Source organism: Hemitrygon akajei, chromosome 9 (genome assembly GCF_048418815.1).
Source record: "Hemitrygon akajei chromosome 9, sHemAka1.3, whole genome shotgun sequence".
NCBI classification, from domain to species: Eukaryota; Metazoa; Chordata; class Chondrichthyes; order Myliobatiformes; family Dasyatidae; genus Hemitrygon; species Hemitrygon akajei.
The window spans coordinates 18,438,717-18,461,622 of record NC_133132.1 but is presented as its reverse complement, the minus strand read 5'-3'; the positions used below and the strand labels follow the sequence as shown (position 1 = coordinate 18,461,622).

General features: G+C 45.6%; 2 protein-coding genes across 2 annotated transcripts in view; one reads left to right on the top strand and one right to left on the bottom strand.

The window, feature by feature from the left end:
- LOC140732891 (uncharacterized) overlaps positions 1 to 22,906 on the bottom strand; it is a 795,520-nt gene that overhangs the window by 575,364 nt on the left and 197,250 nt on the right. The window lies entirely within an intron of this gene.
- On the top strand, positions 483 to 21,059 carry LOC140732634 (zinc-binding protein A33-like). Its single transcript, XM_073055330.1, has 6 exons — positions 483 to 893; positions 1,587 to 1,682; positions 2,101 to 2,334; positions 5,285 to 5,307; positions 5,393 to 5,511; positions 20,450 to 21,059. Exons 1-6 carry the CDS (start codon positions 483 to 485, stop codon positions 20,980 to 20,982), a joined length of 1,416 nt encoding a protein of 471 aa, XP_072911431.1. The 3' UTR covers positions 20,983 to 21,059.

Here is a 22,906-nt window from a genome sequence, read left to right as displayed (position 1 = left end):
TGGGGTTCATTCGCCCGCGTCTATCATCTGATTTGAGTTAATTAATATGGTTTCCTTCCGATTTTTCTTGAAGTGGATTTGTATTGGCGGATTGATGTTCTTTTTATGGAAGCTTGTATGATGCATAGTTCCGGGGTTGTGCTCCCAATGGTTTTTTTGTTGCTTTTTTTAGTCAGTAGTGGTTCTTTTTTCCCTTTTTCTTTCAAAAAAATATTCGTAACACTTTACTTTTTTATTATTATCGATACATTGCTTAGCTTTGTTAATCAGTTATTTGCTAATTTAATTCCTTATTGCACATAATGACATGTTGACTTAATGTATCTTTTTTGTCAATCTTCAATAAAAATTAATAAAAAGAGAAAAAAAGATTTTATCCCCACTGAGTCTGCAGCGCATGTAGTGGGCAATCGCGGTACTGCAGGGATCGGCAGCTCCCCGAAAGTGAAAGCATTCTCTATCAGGAAGTGCTGGGAGTTAACATGGCTTCGAAAGGACAGGTCGAGAGTTTAACCGAGGAGCTAATTTGTCCCATCTGCCTGGATTTCTTCACCGATCCGGTGTCACTGGAGTGCGGACACAACTTCTGTCGCTCTTGTATCACACGGTGTTCGGAAAGGGAGGAGAGATATTCGTGCCCGGAATGTAGAGAGGAGATTGCTGACCGCACCCTCAGGGTCAATCGGGCCTTAGCAAATCTGGCTGAAAAATTTCAAAATCTAAACCCGAATCTGAAAGGGAAGGAAAGTAAACTTCACTGCGAGGAACATGAGGAAGAACTGAAGCTGTTTTGTGAAACGGACAAGATACTGATCTGTCTGATCTGTAGAGATGCGCAGAAACACAGGGAGCACCGTTTCCTGCCGATTAAAGAAGCTGTTACAATCTGCAAGGTAAAACTAACCCGAATTTGATATTCACCCCATCCTCCATTGTCACGTCCTACTTAGCACAAGAGCCTTCATAACCAACATATTATTCTCCGTAACTTTCGCCATCTCCATCGGGATTATACCAGCAAGCACAGTTTCCCCTCCCACTGCCCACCCCCATCCACTCCCTACAGCTCTCCGCTCTGTGTGAGGATCGCTGTCTACGCAACTCCCTTATCCACTCGCTCCTACTCACTGATCTCCCTCCTGGCACTGACACCTGCAATCGGGACCTGACTCCTACACCTCCTCGCTCGTCACCATTCAAGGACCCAAACAGCCCCAATTCCTCCCGTTTGTTTCATGGTCGATTGTCCTCTCGTATTAGATTCCTTCTTCTCCAGCCCTTTACCTCTTCCACATGTCCCCTCTCAGATTCTCACTTCATCATCCTCCCCCACGTTCCCCCTCACGTTGTCTCACCCGTCACCTGCCCGCTGGTTCTCATCCCCAACGGTTTTATTCTGGCTTCAGTCCCATTCCTTCCCAGTCCTAATGAAGGGTCTCATCCCGAAACACCGACTGTTTATTTCCCCTGCATAGATGCTGCCTGACTCACTGAGTTCCTCCAGCATTTTGTGTGATAATCGGGTTTGATCACCTGTTTCTTCTGATGCATGTCTGTTTCTATTTCCTTCGCTCTCTGACTTCCAGGATCAGCTGAAATCTTCCTTAGACTCTCTCACAAAAAAGAAATCAGACTTCCTGGAAATGGAGCAACAACAGAAAGAGAAGATTTCCAGAGTTCGGGTGAGGCTTCCTGAGCGGAATTTCTGATATTACTGTATAGTTCTGCTCACTTTAATTCAGAATAGCAGAATCCCACAGCTCCAAGTATCTGGGTTCGATCCTGACCTCTGGTGCTTTCTGTATGGAGTTTGCCTGCTCTCCTTGTGACCACAAGAGTTTCAGACAAATCCCAAGGACATGCTGGATGAATGGTTAATTATAATTAACCCTGTGAAGGTGGGAGAGGGTGTATATGAATCAGGTGGGAGTTAGTGGGTCAACGAGGGAGAATAGGTGTCAGGAAAACATGAGGGAATGGGGTTGACAGGAGTGTTCTCAGAACTAGCATGGACTCCAATGGACCGAGTGCTCATGTTAATGTCACAAGGAAATACAACGCAGCAATGCAGTAAATTCATCTTCACCTTTCATTCAACAGGAACAGTCATACAGCCTTCAGTCCCACATCACATCCCAGTTTGCTGAACTGCGCCAGATTATCACTGAGAAAGAGCAGAGCTCACTCAGGGATATCAGGGAAGAAGAGGAGAGGATTCTGAATCGAATGGAGAAAAATATTCGAGAGATTCAAGAGAATATAAGGATTATTCAGGAGGAAATTTCAAATTTAAAGGAACAGGTGGTTCAAAAAGACAGTGTGATATTTCTCAAGGTGAGGGATTAAATTTCAATTTGTTCCTGTCAAAGGGCATTGAATGAACAGTTGCCACTACTGGAGACATCACACAGATTGTTATACTTGCATGACGTACCCTCCAATCGCTCCAATAATGACGTTCCAAAGTGTCGAAGATATGTATTTGATTTTTCATTAGCAACACACGATCTTGAAACGGTGAAACTTCAGCATTATAAATCATAAATTAAGCTGCAATGAAACATAGAAAACCTACGGCACAATACGGGCCCTTCGGCCCACAAAGTTGTACCGTACATGTCCCTACTTTAGAAATTACTAGGCTTACCCATAGCCCTCTATTTTTCTAAGCTCCATGTACCTATCCAAAAGTCTCTTAAAAGACCCTATCGTATCCGTCTCCACCACCATTGCTGGCAGCCCATTCCACACACTCACCACTCTCTGAGTAAAAAACTTACCCCTGACATTTCCTCTGTACCTACTCCCCAGGACCTTAAAACCACTGAATATACACACGATCAACGCCTCTCATCATCTTGTACACCTCTATCGGGTCACCTCTCATCCTCTGTTGCTCCAAGGAGAAAAGGCCGAGTTCACTCAACCTGTTTTTATAAGGCATGCTCCTTAATCCAGGCAACATCCTTATACATCTCCCCTGCTCCCGTTCTATGGCTTCCACATCCTTCCTGTAGTGAGGTGACTAGAGCTGAGCACAGTACTCCAAGTGGGGTCTGACCAGGGTCCTATATAGCTGCACCATTACCTCTCGGCTCGTAAATTGAATTCCATGACTGATGAAGGTCAATATACCGTATGCCTTCTTAACCACAGAGTCAACCTGCCCAGCTGTTTTGAGTGTCCTATGGACTCGGACCCCAAGATCCCTCTGATCCTCCACACTGCCAAAAGACTTACTATTAATGCTATATCCTGCCATCATATTTGACCAAAATGAACCACTTCACACTTATCTGTGTTGAACTTCATCTGCCACTTCTCAGCCCAGTTTTGCATCCTATCAATGCCCCACTGTAACCTCTGACAGCCCTCCAAACTATCCACAACACCTCCAACCTTTGTGTCATCAGCAAACTTACTAACCCATCCCTCCACTTCCTCATCCAGGTCATTTATAAAAACTACGAAGAGTAAGGGTCCCAGAACAGATCTCTGAGGCATTCCACTGGTGACCGACCTCCATACAGAATATGAAAAGTCTACAACGACAGTTTGCCTTCTGTGGGCAGGCCAGTTCTGGATCCACAAAGCAATGTCCCCTTGGATCCCATGCCTCCTTACTTTCTCAATAAGACTTGCATGGGGTACCTTATCAAATGCCTTGCTGAAATCCATATACACTACATCTACTGCTCTATCTTCATCAATGTGTTTAGTCACATCCTCAAAAAATTCAATCAGGTTTGTAAGGCATGACCTGCCCTTGCCAAAGCCATGCTGACTATTCCTAATCATATTATACCTCTCCAAATGTTCATAAATCCTGCCTCTCAGGATCTTCTCCATCGACCACTGAGTGCCAATAACTGAGGTAAGACTCACTGGTCTATAATTTCCTGGGCTATCTCTCCTCCCTTTCTTGAATCAGGGAACAACATCCACAATCCTCCAATCCTCCGAAACCTCTCCCGTTCCTATTGGTGATACAAAGATCATCGACAGAGGCTCAGCAATCTCCTCAGTCGCCTCCCACTGTAGCCTGGGGTACATCACATCTGGTCCCAGTGACTTATCCAACTTGATGCTTTCCAAAAGGTCCACTACATTATTTTTCTTAATAACTACATGCTGAAGCTGTTCAGTCCGCTGCAAGTCATCAAGCAGTCAACAAAATATATGAGATCCACCTGCCCCAGCTCAAAACTACCCAGCACTAAGTATGAATATGAAACTTATTCCCTTTGGTTTTTCCACGCTCCAACTCACGTGACTAGTTACCATCATAAACACGCAAGACAAAATACAATGGAGACGGAAAACAAATGTATTGCTCCTACACCCAGCATTTACAAATGGCAGCAAACTTTTTACCAGACAATTGATGCAACTATTCAGGGTTGTTGTTGTCCCACAACTGGACTTCCACAACTTCTGTTCATCTCAGGAAAAATGCAATGAAATTATTTACTCTGATCATAACACACGGGTGCTGATTCTGTCCTTAATTAGCATATTAAATAACCTCTAACACTGCTGTTAACAGCTAGTTCCATTCACAGGTGTGAGTGTGTTTGGTGCAGTGGGTGTGAGGGATATTCTGTTAATCACTGAGAACAAAGAAAGTGACCCACACAACTGACTTATCCTCCATATCTGGGTTACATCAAATTAGGGAAACTTTCACACTTTACTTTTTCAGATAAATTTCACATGGGATTATATTCTATTCTCCATCATAAACAACCCATTCAATCCATTTCTCCTATCAACTTCTCTGCGTCACATTCCTCCTCCCTCCTACTCACCGCACCCAGCGACAGTGCCCTGAACTCCATGGTCCCTCGTGTTTATCCCCATTGAATTCAATCTCTGCTGTTCCGCGTCACCCACTCCTGTGACAATGAGTTGCACATCCTCTTCACTAAATTTCTAATGGGATTTATTAAAATCCATATGGAATTTCATCTTCCCATATATACGGATAGTTTCTCCACCTGCACAGAATCAAATCCATCACTGATCTTAAGTTCCTCCATTTTATCACCATGATATCCAGATGAAAATGCACACCCTATCCTGACTTTCCTGTCAGTTTCATCCTCTCAGTGATGGTGTAGCATTCCGAAACATTCCCTGTAATTTACCCGTGGTTCTGTGTTGTTCGTGTGTGTTTGTGACCGTGGGAGTGGGAATTTTCAGCACCTTGTAATTATTTGGATGGAATTCGGGATGTGGGCAGTAAGTCCATGTCTAATCAGGTTTGTGTTTTTATTTATTTCAGGAGGAAGCTCGTCGGAACAGGAGGTAGGACATGCTCTTTACTGAAACCCTGGATGGATTTGTAAGATAGTTCAAATTCCAATTTATCACCATCAGTTTAATATTACAGGATTAATGACGATGTCCAAGAATTGTCAGTGACAGATGAGGCCCTACCGGTTGAAAAATTCGATCACTTCTATTTGTTGAACACAGTGCTGAGAGGAACACTCGATCCCATTAATCAAGGTAAAACTTACAAAGTTTAATTTCTTCTTGTTTATGAAACACAATTAAGTTCCAATTTGAAGCAAAGATTCGTTGTAATAATGGGCTGAAGGGGAACTGAAGTTTATTCCACATTAACCCCACTGACTGCGAGGCATCGCTGTCACATGGTCAGCTGGAGATGTCAGACCCCTGAACACACCAGCACAGGGCCACAATGCAAGCAATTCATGGGACTGGCAGAAGAACCACTGTGTCCTGATCCCAGGCACACTGCACTAACACACTAATACATGATTTGAATCCTACCAGGAGCTGGAAAATTAATACTGACTTGATGATACTGTGGGGAATAAAAGTGGGTAACAGAGTGGTGACCAGGATTGTCAGAAAAATACACAATTTTTGTGCAGTGTTGATTGTCAGTGCAGGCGCTGATTGACGCAGGTCTCCCCCCGCCCCGTGGATCCGCAACACACACTGTTGTTAGTGGGGAAAAAGGGGAGAGGTAGTGATAGGGGACTCCATCGTCAGGGCAACAGACAGGGGAATCCATGGACGTGAACAGGACACCCGGATGGTATGCTGCCTCCTAGGTGCCAGGGTCAGAGACATCTCGGATTGTGTCTGCAGCATTTTAGAAAGGGATGGGAAAACGCCTGATAACTTGGCACATATCGGTAGCAATGACGTAGGAAGTAAAAACAAATTTGTCCTGAAAATAGAATTTAGAGAGCTCCGTAGAAAGCCGAGAAGCTGCACCTTCAGGGTTGTAATTTCTGGATTGCTGCCTGTGCCATATGCTGGTGAGGGTAGAAACAGGTTAATCTGGCAGATGAATGTGTGGCTGAGAAGCTGGTGCAGGGAACAGGGCTTCAGCTTCTTGGATCATTGGGATCTCTTCTGGGGGAGGTATGACCTGTTCAAAAGGGATGGGTTGCACCTGAAACCGAGGGGGAACAATATTCTCTCAGAGAGGTTCGATAGAGCTGTTGGGGAGGGTTTCAACTAATCTGTCAAGTGGTGGGAACTAGAGTGAAGAGACTCTGGATAGGAAAGTAAAGATAGCGTGCAGTCAGACTGTCAGATAAGGCAGACAGATGTGAGGAGAAAATTGTAGCCAGCAGGGTGAGTATCAGTGCATTATGGATGCAGAATTAAAAAGGCTAGCAAATACAGTCCTAAAAGTGTTATTTCTCAAGGCATGGAGTATCAGAATTGAGGCGGGTGAACGTGTTGCTCGATAACAGATTGTGGCCATCACTGAATCGTGGCTGAAGGATGGTTGTAGGTGGGAGCTGAGTGTCCAAGGTTACCCAATGTACCGGTGGTATAGGAAGGTAGGCAGAGGGGGCGGCGAGGCTCTGCTGGTAAATCAGTTGAAATTTATGACATAGAATAGGACGATGTTGAATCCTTTTGGGTTGAGTTAAGTAACTGCAAACGTAAAAGGACCCTGATGGCAGTTACATACAGGCCTCCCGACAGTAGCTGGAAGTGGACCACAGATTACAACTGGAAGTAGAAAAGGCCAATGAAAGGACAATCGTCATGGGAGATTTGAACGTTCAGGTCAATCGGGAAAATCAGGTTGGCAGTGGATCTCAAGAGTGTGAACTTGTTGAAGGCTGCATGATGGCTCTTTACAGCAGTTTGCTGCTGAGCCTACTAGGAAATCAGCTCTACTGGATTGGGTGTTATGTATTGATCCGGCGGTGATTAGGGAGCTTAAGGTAAAAGGAAAACCTAGGAGGCAATGCTCACAACATGACTGCGTTCAACTTGAATCTTGATAAGGAGAAAGTAAAGTCTGGTGTTGTAGTATTTTGGTGAACTAAAGGAAATTGCAGAGGTATGAGAGAGGAGTTGGCCAAAGTAAATTGGAAGGAGATGCTGGCAGGGATGACAGCAGAGCAGAAAAGGTGTGAATTCTAGAGAAAATGAGGAAGGCGAAAGATAGAGGTATTCCAAATATAAATACATATTCAAATGGCAAAGTAGTACAACGGTGGCTGACAAGGGAAGCTAATGTAAATCCAAAAGAGAGAGCATATGACAAAGCAAAAATTATCAGGAAGGCAGAGAATTCAGAAGCTTTAAATACCTACAGAGAGCAACTAAAAGAATCATCGATAGGGGGAAAATGAAATAAGAAATTGAATTGAATTTAATTGACTTTATTGCTTACATCTTTCATATACACCAGGAGGAAAAATCCACGTTACATCTCTGTCTAAAAGTGCAATGTGGAATTTATAGTAATTTATTATAAATAATATGTATAACATGCTAGTCAATAAAACACAGAAATGCAGTTGTCTCAGCACATGTTAATCAGTCTGATGGCCTGGTTGAAGAAGCTGTCCCCGGAGCCTGTTAGTTCTGGCTTTTATGCTGCGGTACTGTTTCCCGGTTGACAGCAACTTGTAGAGTTTGTGGTTGGGGTGACTCAGGTCTCCAACGATCCTTCGCGCCCATTTTACTCATCTCTTTGTAAAACAACCTGGCAAACAATATCAAAGTGTTTTTTTCATGTATTGTAGAAAAATAAAATAGGGATGAGAGTGGATATAGGACCACTAGAAAATGAGGCCAGATATATAATAACGGGGGACCAAGAGATGGCAGATTAACTAAATGTGTAATTTGCATCAGTCTGCACTGTGGAAGACATTAGCACTGTGCCAGATGTTAACGGGTGCGAAAGAATAGAAGTGACTGCAGTCACTATTACAAGGGAGAAGGTGCTCAAAAAGCTGAAAGACCTAAAGGTACATAGGTCACCCGAACCAGATGAACTGCACCCTAGTGGCCAACATGGTGGAGGCATTTGAAATGATCTTTAAAAGAATTATTGGACTTTGGCATGGTGCCAGAGTACTGGAAAATTGCAGATGTCATTCAACTCGTAAGTAAGGAGGAAGGCAGCAGAAAGGAAATTATAGACCAGTTAGCCTGACCTCAGTGGTTGGGAAGAAGTTGCTGTCAGTTGTTAAGGATGAAGATATGGAATACTGGACGATGATGGACAAGATAGGACAAGTCAGCATGGGTTCCTTAAGGGAATATCTCGCCTGACAAACCTGTTGTAATTCTCTGAGGAGATTACAAGTAGGATAGATAAAGGGGATGCAGTGGATGTTGTATATTTGGATCTCAGAAGGCCTTTGACAAGGTGCCACACATGATGCTGCTTACCAAGTTAAGAGCCCATGGTATTACAGAGAAGTTACAAACATGGTTAGAATATTGCATGATTGGTAGGAAACAGTGAATTACAGTAAAGGGATCCTTTCAAGTGATTACTGTTCAACAGGGGTCAGTATTAGGACACCTTCATTTTATGCTGCATATCAAGATTTAGCTGGTGGAGTAGATGGCTTTGTTGCCGAGTTTGTAGATGAGACGAAGATTGGTGGAGGGGCGGGTAGTGTTGAGGAAGCAGGTAGGCTGCACAAGGACTTGGATGAGGAGAATGGGCAAAAAAGTGGCAAATGATATACAATGTTGGAAAATTCATAGTCATGCACATTGGTAGCAGAAATAATGTGCAGATTTATTTTTAAATGGGGAGAAAATACAAATAGCTAAGATGAAAATTAACTTAGGAGTCATTCTGCAGAACACCCTAAAGGTTAACTGGCAGGTAGAGTCAGTGGTGAGGAAGGCAAATGCAATGTTAGCATTCAACTCAAGAGGTTTAGAATAGCATTCAATTCAAGACCCGAGATGTGATGTTGAGGCTTTATAAGGCACTGTGAGGCCTCACCTTGAGTATTGTGAACAGTTTGTGCTCCTCATCTGATAGAAGTTGTGCTGGCATTACAGAGACTTCAGCTCACAGGGATGATTCCAGGAATGAAAGGGTTAACATACAAAGAACATTTAATAGCTCTGTATCTGTAATCCTGGAATTTAGTAAGACGAGGGTAGATCTCATTGAAACCCGAATATCGAAGGGGCAAGACAGAGTAGATGTGGAAAAGATGTTTCCGATGGTGGGAGAGTCTATGACAACAGGGCAGAGCCTCACAATAGAGAGGTGTCCATTTAAAACAGAGATGCAGAGAAATTTATTGAGCCAGAGTGTGGTGAATTTGCAGAACTTGTTACCACATGCAGCTGTGGAGGCTATCATTAGGTGTATTTAAGGCATATTGAATGCAGCTTCCAAGGTTACGGGGAAAAGGCCAGGGAGTGGGGCTGAGAGCGGAAAAAATATCGACCATGATTGAATGGTGGAGCAGACTCAGTGGGCCAAATGGCCTAATTCTGCTCCTATGTCTTATGGTCTTACGGTATCAGACCACTACACTGAAGCATTGTGAGAATGAGCCTGGACAAGCCAACCAGCATTGACATTGGTCAAGATTTCATCTCAGGAGAAGCACATACAACATATCCAGCCTGGCAAAGCTCCCTCACACACATACACGGTAAGGATTGGCAGATTGTAGTCAGAGCCTCAGCAATGTACGTTGTTGCTTCCCGCAGTAACCTGGAAATCATTCTCTTCAGACACAGTAAAGTATTTATTTAAAATTACTCACACACATTACACATTGTCAACACACACCAGACATGGGAAGACACACTGTAACATACAAATACTTCAATGTGTACTCACAAACACACTGATATTTACCACAATCCACGCACACACACGAGTCAAGGGATATGGGAAGAAGGTAGGAATGGGGTACTGATTGTGGATGATCAGCCATGATCAAATTGAATGGCAGTGCAGGCTCGAAGGGCTGAATGGCCTGCTCCTACACCTATTGTCTATTGTCACTTACCTAGATATACTATCAGAGTCTGACACATGGTAAAAGAGACAGGCACAAATTCCCATTTAGAACTGAAATCTGCCGTCCTTACCCATACTGTTTGTTCTGCACACTGAGCTGCCCTCGGATGTGACGTCACATCAACAGTTCACAGGGTGAGATTCCTCAGGAGGTTGATCTGGGAAGGGTTTGACAGATGTTGAACCCATAATCTGCAAGACTAAGATGTCTTCTTGAGCATGTCCCGTGTGTGTGTGTTTGTCCCATATCCCTCTGACCATTTCCTATCTATGTACCTGTCTAAATTTATTTTAAAATATTTTAATGTTACCTGTTTCTACAGCATGTGACAGTAAAGTCCATCTGCACACCTCCTTCTCTGTGAGAATGTTACCCCAGAGATCCGCATAAGAAATTTCCATCGCACTTTCAATCTCAGCCCTTTGGTTCTGTACTCCCAATACTCAGAAAAAGACTCACTTTATCTAAACCCATTATGAATGTATTTACCTCAATGAGGAGTCATCTTTCAACACATGACACTACAGCTAAATAGCTCAAAATTATCCACTCTCTGCTTTTAAGCCAAGCCCCCCCCCCCCCCCAGTCCTGGTAACATCCTCCTGATGCTTCCTGGCCAGTGTAATGACATCCTCCCCATATATGGAGAACCAGAAATGCAGACGATACTCTAAGTGTTGTCTATCGTCGACATCAAAGACCTTGCTTAAGTTCACGTGGACAGTGATGAATAGGCTGATGAATACAGGACTGAAGGTGCTATATTTGAATGCACCAGTACAGGGAATAAGGTGGATGATGTTGTAGCACAGGTAGAGATGGGCAGGTACAATGTTGTTGGTAACACTCAGTTGTGGCTGAAAGGAGATCCTGGCTTGATGCTTAACATTCAAGGATACACCTTGTATTCAAAGGACAGGCAGGTAGGCAGAGAGGCTGGGGTGACAGAGAGAGAGATGCATTGGATTAGAAGACGTCGAATCATTGTGGGTAGAGTTAAGAAACTGCAAGGGTAAAAAGACGCTGATGGGAGTTATATACAGGCCTCCAAATTGTAACCAGGTTAGAAATAGGATACAAATTACACCGTGAGTTAGAAAAAGGGTCAAAGTGAGGTTTCAGATTGCGTCTAAGATATCCTGCAGTGGGGGGGGGGGGGCGGTGATAGCGTGATATAGGTAGGAAAAGGGAAGAAGTCCTTAAAAGTGACCACAGGGAGCAAGGAAGGAAGTTGAGAAGCAGGAACGCAAAGGTAGTAATCTCAGGATTCCTGCCTGTGCCACGCGACAGTGAGTATAGGGAAAAAACAAGGTGGAGGATAAAGGCGTGGCTGAGAGATTGGAGCAGGGCGCAGGGATTCAGATTTCTGGATCATTCGGAACTCGTTTGGGGCAGGTGTGACCTGTGCAAAAAGGACGGATTGCACTTGAATCCCAGGGGGACCAATATCCTGGCGAGGAGGTTTGCTAAGGCTACTGGGGAGAGTTTAAACTAAAATTGTCAGGGGGTGGGAACTGAACTGAAGAGACTGGGGAAGAGGAGGTTAGGCAGATGATAGAGAAGGGACGCGCTTGGACTGACGGTTTGAGATGTGTCTATTTTAACACAAAGAGTATTGTGAACAAAGCAGATGAGCTTAGAGCGTGGATCAGTACTTGGAGCTATGATGTGGTAGCATAGACATAAGAGTCGGATGGCTCAGGAAATGGAATGGTTACTTAAAGTGCCAGTCTTTAGATGTTTTAGAAAGGACAGGGAGGGAGGCATGGGGCGGGGGTGTGGCACTGTTGATCAGAGGTAGTGTCACAGTTACAGAAAAGTTCGACGTCATGGAGGGATTGTCTACGGAGTGTCTGTGGGTGGAGGTTAGGAACAGGAAGGTGTCAATAACTTTACTGAGTGTTTTTATAGGCTGCCTAATACTAACAGGGATATCAAGGAGCAGATTGGGGAAAAGATCCTGGAAATTTGTAATAATAACAGAGTTGGCGTGATGGGAGATTTTAATTTTCAAAGTGTTACGTACCCCGTAACTGGGTTAACAAACCAGCAGAAATGGTATGATACATTGGAGTCTGGTGGTACTGTAACTAAAGGTGTTTATTAGTAAACTAAGTAATACAGTATCAAAAATGCCAATATACATATAAAACAGGTTAGCAATGATATATATATATATTTATACACAAGTGTAGAAATAAGAATCAAAACCAAGTTCTATCAAAGTCTAGGGGTAAATGAATAGTCTTAAGACAATGCAGAGTTCAGTTCAGTTTAAGTCGAGGTAGTTGCTGTTGTGACGTTGGAGAGAGAGAGTGAGTGAGATGGGAGCAGCTGCAGCAGGCAAACCTTCTGTTGTCTTCTTGTTCCGTTGTACTGATGTGGTCATTCGGTTATGACCCCTCCGTTCTTCAGCTGGACCGTTCTTCTGTGGTGGACTCGTCACTCTGGCGTGAGTGGACACACACACAAGCCCCCACCGGTCCTGCCGTCACACTGTGAGCTTTGTGACCGATCTCCCGATTCGGTCCTCCAAGCCCCCACCTTCCTGTGGGTGCACAACACTCTTACAGTGTCTCGTGGCGTGTCTCCCGGTGCCTCAGCAGACCCATCTTTTATCTCCCCTGACGAGGTACCAGCCATCCATCAACTCCATGTCCATCAAACTGGCCACTCCTTCCTGTCTCAGCAGACACCTGGCATCACTCTGCTGTGTCAGCAGGGATCCACACAAACAGGCCAAATGTCCTTGGCGTTAAAGTCAACAATTAGCGAAGAAGCCATAATACTAAATCATCCATTTTAATCCTTGTCTCTCTCTCTCTCCCATCTGTGTTGCATGACTGTCCCTCGCCCTCTGTTCTTCATCTCTCTCTCGTTAGCAGCACCAGTTGACGGGGGGGGGGGGGGGGGAGGGTCAGTGTCCAAAAGCCAGCCTCAATCTACTGACATTTTAAAGTGATTGTCCACAGAAAATATGAACCCTAGGGAAACATAACAAAAGTATCAATTGGCATCTCCCTAGAGCAAGGGGTTTAGATGGGGTGGAGCTTGTTAGGTGCGTTCAGGAAGGTTCCTTAACACAATATGTAGATAAGCCTACAAGAGGAGAGACTGTACTTGATTTGGTATTGGGAAATTAACCTGGTCAGGTGTCAGATCTCTCAGTGGGAGAGAGTTTTAGAGATAGTGATCATAATTCTATCTCGTTTACAATAACATTGGAGAGAGATAGAAACAGACAAGTCAGAAAAGTGTTTAATTGGAGTAAGGGGAATTATGAGGCTATCAGGCAAGAAATTGGAAGCTTACATTGGGAACAGGTAGGGAAGAAATGTGGCAAATATTCAGAGGATATTTGGGTGGAGTTCTGCATAGGTGCGTTCCAATGAAACAGGGAAGTTATGGTAGGGTACAGGAACCGTGGTGTACAAAGGCTGTAATAAATCTAGTCAAGAAGAAAAGTTTACAGAAGGTTTAGAGAGCTCGGTAATATTAGAAATCTAGAAGATTATAAGGCGAATAGGAAGAGCTTAAGAAGGAAGTTAGGAGAGCTAAAAGGGGCCGTGAGAAGGCCTTGGCGGGCAGGATTAAGGAAAACCCAAAGGCATTCTACAAGTATGTGAAGAGCAAGAGGATAAGACGTGAAAGAATGGGACCTATCAACTGTGACAGTGGAAAAGTATGTATGGAACTATAGGAAATAGCAGAGGTACTTAATGAATATTTTACTTCAGTATTCATTATGGAAAAGGATCTTGGTGATTGTAGTGATGACTTGCAGCAGACTGAAAAGCTTGAACATGTTGATATTAAGAAAGAGGATGTGCTGGAGCTTTTGGAAAACATCAAATTGGATAAGTTCTTGGAATTGGTTGAGATGTACCCCAGACTACTGTGGGAGGTGAGGGAGGAGATTGCTGAGCCTCTGGCGATGATCTTTGCATCATCAATAGGGACGGGAGAGGTTCCAGCGGATTGGAGGGTTGCAGATGTTGTTCCTGTGTTCAAAAAAGGGAGTGGAGATAGCCCAGGAAATTACAGATCAGTGAGTCTTACCTCAGTGGTTGGTAAGTTGATGGAGAAGATCCTGAGAGGCAGGATTTATGAACATTTGGAGAGGTATAATATGATTAGGAATAGTCAGCATGGCTTTGTCAAAGGCAGGTCGTGCCTTACGAGCCTGATTGAATTTTTTGAGGATGTGACTAAACACATTGATGAAGGAAGGGCAGTGGATATAGTGTAAATGGGTTTCAGGAAGTCATTTGATAAGGTACCCCATGAAACTACTATGTAACCCCATGTAAAGACTAGACTGGACTGCCAACACAGATGCCTTGTGCAGGAAGGCACAGAGTCGAATGTACTTCCTAAGAAGGTTGGCGTCATTCAATGTCTGTAGTGAGATGCTGAAGATGTTCTATAGGTCAGTTGTGGAGAGCGCCCTCTTCTTTGTGGTGGCGTGTTGGGGAGGAAGCATTAAGAAGAGGGACGCCTCACGTCTTAATAAGCTGGTAAGGAAGGCGGGCTCTGTCGTGGGCAAAGTACTGGAGAGTTTAACATCGGTAGCTGAGCGAAGGGCGCTGAGTAGGCTACGGTCAATTATGGATATCTCTGAACATCCTCTACATAGCACCATCCAGAGACAGAGAAGCAGTTTCAGCGACAGGTTACTATCGATGCAATGCTCCTCAGACAGGATGAAGAGGTCAATACTCCCCAATGCCATTAGGCTTTACAATTCTACCGCCAGGACTTAAGAACTTTTTAAAAGCTATTATTAATGCTTTTTGAGATGGTGATTTAGATGCATATCATATTTTTTTTACTGAGTTAAGTATTGTATGTAATTAGTTTTGCTACAACAAGTGTATGGGACATTGGAAAAAAGTTGAATTTCCCCATGGGGATGAATAAAGTATCTATCTATCTATCTATCTATCTGTAAGGCTTTTTGAGAAAGTAAGTAGGCATGGGATCCAAGGGGACATCGCTTTGTGGATCCAGAACTGGCTTGCCCACAGAAGGCAAAGAGTGGTTGTAGACAGGTCATATTCTGCATGGAGGTCGGTGACCAGTGGAGTACCTCGGGGATCTGTTCTGGTACCCTTACACTTTGTGATTTTTATAAATGACCTGGACGAGGGAGTGGAGGGATGGGTTAGTGAGTTTGCTGATGACGATGGTTGGATGTGTTATGGATAGTGTTGAGAGCTGTCAGAGGTGACAGCGGGACATTGATAGGATGCAATACTGGGCTGAGAAGTAGCAGGTGTAGATCAATACAAATAAGTGTGAAGTAGTTCATTTTGGAAGGTCAATTATGATGGCAGAATGTAGTATTAATGGTAAGACTCTTGGCAGTGTGGAGGATCAGAGGGATCTTGGGGTCTGAGTCCATGGGATGCTCAAAGCAGCTGTGCAAGTTGCCTCTGCGGTTAAGAAGGCATACGGTGCATTGACCTTCATCAATCGTGGAATTGAGTTTAGGAGCCGAGAGGTAATGTGTCAGGAACGGGGGCCGGATGGACCCAAACGCAGGACGCAGACACTGAAGTACTAGGGGGAGGACAGGATGGGGATGCCATGGCATGTAAGGGTTAATGCAGGAGGGGCTGGATCCAAGAGTTCAGACGAGGCAGGCAGGCGGGAGGGTCCCAGAGTTCAGACGAGGCAGGCAGGCGGGAGGATCCCAGAGTTTAGACGAGGCAGGCAGGCAGATTCCTCATGGTAGGCCGCAGGGATCCCGGGCAGGGCCGCCTCCCAGGTGGAAAACACAGAGGCCTGGGCCAGTCGCGGACACCTGGGCAGGTGCGGGGCACAACCCTTAGGGAGCAATAGGTGGAAGGGGCAGAACCCTCGCCGGGCAGCGGCAGTCCGGCTGGACCCGCCTGTCGGAGGCAACGGGTAGGAAGGGGCAGAGCCCCCGCCGGGCAGCAGCAGTCCGGCCAGACCCGCCCGACGGAGGTAACGGATAGGAAGCTGGGTCCAGGGTAAGCAGCAGAACTACAGTGATCCAACGGGTACATTGGTAAATTGAGAAAGGCAACCGACAGCGTGGCAGCGCAAGCAAGGAGAATAAAGCGGAACAGCGGGACCAGCGCACAGGAGAGAAGCAGGGGAACACGACCAACCGGATAGAGCATATACAGAACAGGCCGGCAACCAGGGCAGAGCAGGATTCCGAGCAGGGCAGCAACCAGGGTAGGACAGGATTCCAAGCAGGGTGGCAACCAGGTCTGAACAGGATACAGAACAAAACGACCACCCGCCCGGTCTCCGTCCCACGTCCCCTTATAAACGCCTGCAGCCGAATTGGCCACAGGGTGCCACCTTGATCCAGGCTGATCTTAACAGGCTCAACGGGGCCGGGAGGGACAGCTACAAGACCCGGAGTCCGGAGCTCTTGGACCGCATCGAGACCCGGAACGCGGATTTCGGACCGGACCGGACCTTGACATAATGTTACAGCTATTTCAGAGTCTGGTCAGACCCCACGGAGTACTGTGCTTAGTTCTGGTCGCCTCACTACAGGAAGGACGTGGAAACCATAGAAAGGGTGCAGAAGAGATTTACAAGAATGTTGCCTGGATTGGGGGGCATGCCTTATAAAAACAGGTTGAGTGAACTGGGCCTTTTCTCCTTGGAGCAACAGAGGATGAGAGGTGACCTGAGAGAGGTGTATAAAATGATAACAGGCATTGGTCATGTGGATAATCAGAGTCATTTTCCCAGGGCTGAACTGGTTGCCACAAGAGGACACAGATTTAACGTGCTGGGGAGTAGGTACAGAGGAGATGTCAGGGGTAAGTTATTTTATGCAGAGTGGTGAGTGTGTGGAATGGGCTGCCGGCAGCGGTGGTGGAGTTGGATACCATAGGGTCTTTTAAGAGACTTTTGGGTAGGTACATGGAGCTTAGAAAATAGAGAGCTATGGGTAAGCCTAGTAAATTCTAAGGTAACGACATGTTCGGCATAAGTTTGTGGGCCGAAGGGCCTGTATTGTGCTATAGGTTTTCTATGTTTCTAAGTGTGTTACTCTGTATGTGGTGTGCTTGGGGAGGTGATGGAGTCCAGTATTAAGGATCAGCATTTGATAAGATAGGGAAAGACAGCATGCCCTCCCTTAAGAGGAAATCTTAAATAGAAACATAGAAACTTTTAAGTGATAGATGGATTACCGAGTAGAGAACTCATGCATGTACTTTGGTAGAAGGAATACACGCACAGACGATTTTGTAAACAGGGAGAAATTTCAAAAATCAGAGGTACAAATCGACCCTGTGCAGGATTCCCTGAAGGTTAACTTGCAATTTGTGTCAGTGGTAAGATAGCCAAACTGAATGTTTGCTTTCATTTCGAGAGGATTAGACTACATGAGCAAGAAATGTAATTCTGAGGTTTTATTAGGCATTAGTCAGACCACACGGAGTTTTGGGTCCCTTATATAGGAAAAGATGTGCTGGCATTGGAAAGGATCCAGGAGGTTCAAAGAATCATTCTGGGCATGAAAGAGTTAACATATGAGGAGTGTTTGATGGATCTGGGCCTGTTCTCATGGGAGTTTAGAAGAATGGCTGATTTTTCATCCCTCTGAATCCTATTCTCCCGGACCCTCCCATAACTTTTGACACCTTGACTATCAAGAAGTTCACCTATCAACTCCTGTTTTAATAATCAAACACAAAAAAATCTGCAGATGCTGGTAATCCAAGTAACAGGTCCTGATGAAGGGTCTCGGCCTCATCTCTCTGAAAACTCTGGAGGGAGTTGAGGTAGGAAGGATGTATCCTATAGTGGGTGGGTCCAGGACCAGATGGCACAGCCTGCGACTGGAGTGATGTCCATTTAGAACAGAGATGAGGGAGAATTCCTTTATCCACAGAATAGTGAAACTGCCACAGGTAGCTGACTGAGTACAGTATATTTAAAGCGGAGCCACTCACACAAAATGCTGGAGGAACTCAGCAGGCCAGGAGGCAACTTTGGAAAAGAGTAAACAGTCGACGCCTTTGGCTGAAACCTTTCATCATGGCCTGAGTTGCTTAAGGGTCCCTGCAAGTTGATCCCCTATCCTAACGAGGGGTTGTGGGACAGGGGACAAAGGTATCCTCATCTCGTTGTCACCCTCCACCTTCTCGTTACGTCTACACACACAGATCACCCACAGGCTTTCCACCGCTCACCCACCTGGTTCTGGTTTAATCTCCCATTCATCTCTCCCCTACTGATTCCCATTATCACCTCCTTTACTGTCTCGAACCTTCACACTCCCCCACTTCAACTTTACACTCACAAATGAACGTGAACATTGAATGAAGGGCCTGTTCCTGTGCTGCACTGTTCTATGTTCTCTGTTCCCTGTACAGAAGAATGATTAGATTAGAGTTAACTTTATAGTTATTGTGCTAAATACAGATACAAAGCCAATGAAATGCAGTTAGCATCTAACCAGAAATGCAAAGAATAGTATTATTTACAAAATAACTGCAAATAAAAAGTAAGTGCTACAGCACACAAATAGAAAAGTACTGATACAGTACAATATGGGTGCAATACTGCTCAGTGTTGTGCCGTGAGGTTCAGCAGGGTCACAGCCTCAGGAAAGAAGCTCTTCCTGAGCCTGCTGGTGCGGGAGCGGAGGCTCCTGTAGCACCTACTGGATGGAAGGAGAGTAAAAAGTCCATGGTTAGGGTGAGATGGATCCTTGATAATGTTTTTTGCCCTGCCCAGGCAGTGTTTATGGTAGATGTTCTCAATGGTGGGCAATTGGGTGCCGATAATCTGCTGGGCAGTTCTCACCACAGGCTGGAGTGCTTTGCGGTCCGATATGGGACAATTGCCATGCCACACTGAGGTGCAGTTGGTGAGTGCGCTCTCAATGGCACAGCGGTAAAAGTCCGTCAGTATCCTGGGACAGAGGTGAGCTTTCTTGATGCTCCGCAGGAAATAAAGGCACTGTTGAGCCTTTTTGATCAGGATGGAGGAGTTTAGGGACCAGGTGAGATCCTCGGAAATGCGGACACCAAGGAAATTGAAACTTGATACATGCTCTCTACAGCTCCATTGATGTAGATGTGGACATGCATGTGGCTCCTAGCATGCCTGAAGCCCACAATGATCTCCTTGGTCTTCTGGGTCTTAAGGGCCAGGTTGTTGTTGGCACACCACGCGGCCAGGTGCTGGCCCTCGTCCCTGTAGGCCGTCTGGTCATCCCCTCTGATCAGCGAAATGAGAGGAGATCTCAGGGAAATATCAAAATTCTTACAGGGCAGAATTCTTACACAGACAGAATGCAAGGAGGATGTATCCCCTGTCTGAGGAATCAAGGATCAGATGTCACTGTCTTTTTGGAACTCTCTGCACCGGTGGGGCGGGGGTGTGGTCACTTAGTCACTCAGTTCATTTAAAGTCACAGAGCCGTTCATCGTGCAGCAAAGAAATGTGCCCTTCCATCCATGTGCTCTCCTATTTACCATCTACATTCACTGCATTGGCTGTCAATAGTTCAGTCTCCCTCTGTGCCTTGCCTATTGAAGGGTCTGTCCAAGTGTCTCTTAAACACAGAGGACTGGAGCCCTGTGACCTGCAGAGGTCGGTGCTGGGGCCGCGGTTGTTTGTCATTCATATTAATAATTTTGGGAAGAATGCAGGTGGCGTAGTTACTAGGTTTGAGGACGACAATAAAATTCATGGTATAGTGGACAGCGGAAAAGGTTATCTAAGTTTACAATGAGCCGATCAACTGAAGAGGTGGGTACAGCTACAAATGTTTTAAAATGCATCTTGGCAGGTACGTGGATAAGAAAGTTGGAAAGGAATAACGGGCAAATGGGACGAGCTCATTAAAGTAAGTTGGTCGGCACGAAAATCCATCTGCTATTCACTCACTCCAACCCATCTGAATCTACCCCTCCCCACAATGAGTTGATTAGGAAAACTCCGCTCTTCGTACCGGAGGATAAACCACGGGGAAATACCGGTTGTCCATCCGCAGTAGTGTGTACAACCTGGGGAAAGGCTCGTGTCGGCCATCTGATTGTGCCTGAGGCCCCGCGGCCTTTCCACCAGCTCCTGGGGTGTGCTGTCTGAGTCTTTTCCCAATCCCCGGAGATTCTTGATTCTCTGCTTCATCTCCCCCCCAGTCTCTGTCACCCTGGATGTGGAAACGGCGAGTCCGCGGCTCGAGGTGTCTGAGGATCGGAAGAGTGTGAGATGCATCGGGACCCAAAGGAATCTCCCTGAGACCGGGAAGAGATTCACACACTGGTTTTGCGTGCTGGGATCCGAGGGATTCACATCCGGGAGACATTACTGGGAGGTGGAGGTGGCGGGGAATCGATGCTGGTGGCTGGGAGTCGCCGCAGAGTCTGTGGAGAGGAAGGGGTGGTTCAGACTGAGTCCGGAGACCGGATTCTGGGTCATTGGGCGATCTTATGGCGTGAACGTTCTTCCCACCTCCCCTGTGTCCCGCCTCGCTGCCGGTCCCATACCTGGGAGGGTGGGTGTTTATCTCAGTTACGAGTCCGGAACAGTTTCATTTTACAACGCGGAGACCAAGTCCCATCTCTACACCTTCACAGAGAATAAATTCACGGAGAAACTTTATCCTCTCTTCTGGACTTGGGATGAAAACCAATGGCTGAGAACCTGCTCCGTGTCTGCTCCCAGTCTGTAAACGTGTCGTCTCTAGGCACCGGCGTCAGGTGTAAAGTCCCTGTAAATATAAATATGCGGAGAGTGAAATAAACACGAGCTGAGAATTATCAATCCATTATTTTAAACTCATTCACCGCATCCTTGGTGGGGGGGGGGGGGTGCGGAGACAGCAGATTCAGTCACAGCCGTGAGGTGACGGGTCTTAAGCTCCCCCGGATCCTAAAGTGCATCAGCAAGGGAACAGATTAAATGGGGCAAGTTCTGACTGGAAAGGAAGCTTCAGGGTGAACCTTGGTAAGACCATAAAACATAGGAACAGTATTCGGCCATTCAGCCCCTCGACTCCGCTCCGCCATTCCATCATGGCTGATTACGGATCCCACTCAATCCCTTACACCTGACTTCTCGCCATACCCTCTGATGGCCTGATCGATCAGGAAATAATCAACTTACTCCCTAAATATGCCCACAGACATGGCTTCCACCGCACTCTGTGGCAGAGCATTCCACAGGTTCACTGCTCTCTTGCTAAAAATATTCCTCCATACTTCTGTTCAAAAGGATCTCCCCTCGATTTTGAGGCTGTGCCCTCTAATCTGGATAACCCCACCACGTTAAACAACCTCTCCACATCCACACTATTCTACACTCGGAAGGTTTCAATGAATCCCCATTTCCTTTCTGTGATACAGGACCCAAAACGTTGACAAAACACCCCAAGTAGGGTCTGACTTGTGTCTTATAAAGGCTCAGCATTATCTCTTTGCTTAAATATTCTATTCCCCTTCAAAGAAAAGCCATACCTTTCTCAAAGCATTTCCCTTCTTTACCACAGAGTGAGCCAGCAAAATAACCTTTTGGCATTTTTGCTCAAGGACACTAATGTCCCACTGCGCCTCTGGTGTATGAATTTTCTCCCCATTTAAATACTGATCAGCACTATTATTCCTTAGACCAAAAAGCATTATCATGCATTTCCTAGCCTAGCACTGTATTCAATCTTCCAGTTTTTTTAAACCATTCTTCCAATTTGTCTAAGTCGTGCTGCAATCACATTGCTTCCTCAGCACTACTTACTCTCCACATATCTCTGCATTATCCACAAACTTTGTCAAAATTTCATTATTTATGTCATTGGCAAATAATGTGAAAAGTAGCACTCCCAATACTGACCCCCGAGAAACACCACTAGTTACTGGCAGCCAACCTCAAAGGGCCCCCCTTATTCCGCTCGTTGCCTCCTGCCTGTCACCCATTCCTCTATCCATATCAGTATCTTTCCTGTAACGCCATCAGATTCTGATTTGTTCGGCAGTCTCATGTGTGGTACCTAATCGAATGCCTTCTGAAAATCCAGGTAAATGATATCCACTGCCTCTCATTTGTCCACCCTCCTTCTCACTTCCTCAAAGACCTCAAACAGATTTGTCAGGCATGATTTTCTTTTACAAAAACCATGCTGACATTGACTGATTTTATCATTAGTCTCCAAATGCCTTGAAAACTCATCATCGATAAAAGACTGCAGTACTTTCCCAACCACTGCCCTATAATTTCGGTTCTTTTGCCATCCTCCCTTCTTGAAGGGTGCAATTTTCTAGTCCTCCGGGACCATGCCAACATCAAGTGATTCTTGAAAGATCATGCCAAAGCATCCGTTATATCTTCAGCGACCTCTCTTAGGGGCCTGGGGTATATTGAGACCGGCAAACATTTGAACTCCCACCAGGCTTGCTGGGCGTTATTTTTTGGACGGTTCAAGTTTCCCCTCACATACTATCCAAGGTCCAAGAACGGAAAGCCGGACGCGCTCTCCCGCCAATACGACTCCAAGGAGGACATTTCCAGCCCAGGGACTATCCTCCCACCATCCTGCGTGGTCGCCACCATTACTTGGGAGATCAAGTCCAAAGTAAAAGAAGCCAAACGGGATGACCCTGACC

Coding starts and splice junctions, on each gene's coding strand:
- LOC140732634 (XM_073055330.1), top strand. CDS start 483: ATGGCTTCGAAAGGACAGGTCGAGAGTTTAACCGAGGAGCTAATTTGT. Junction 894..1,586: donor AAGCTGTTACAATCTGCAAG/GTAAAACTAACC, acceptor TCTGACTTCCAG/GATCAGCTGAAATCTTCCTT. Junction 5,512..20,449: donor ACTCGATCCCATTAATCAAG/GTAAAACTTACA, acceptor TCTCCCCCCCAG/TCTCTGTCACCCTGGATGTG.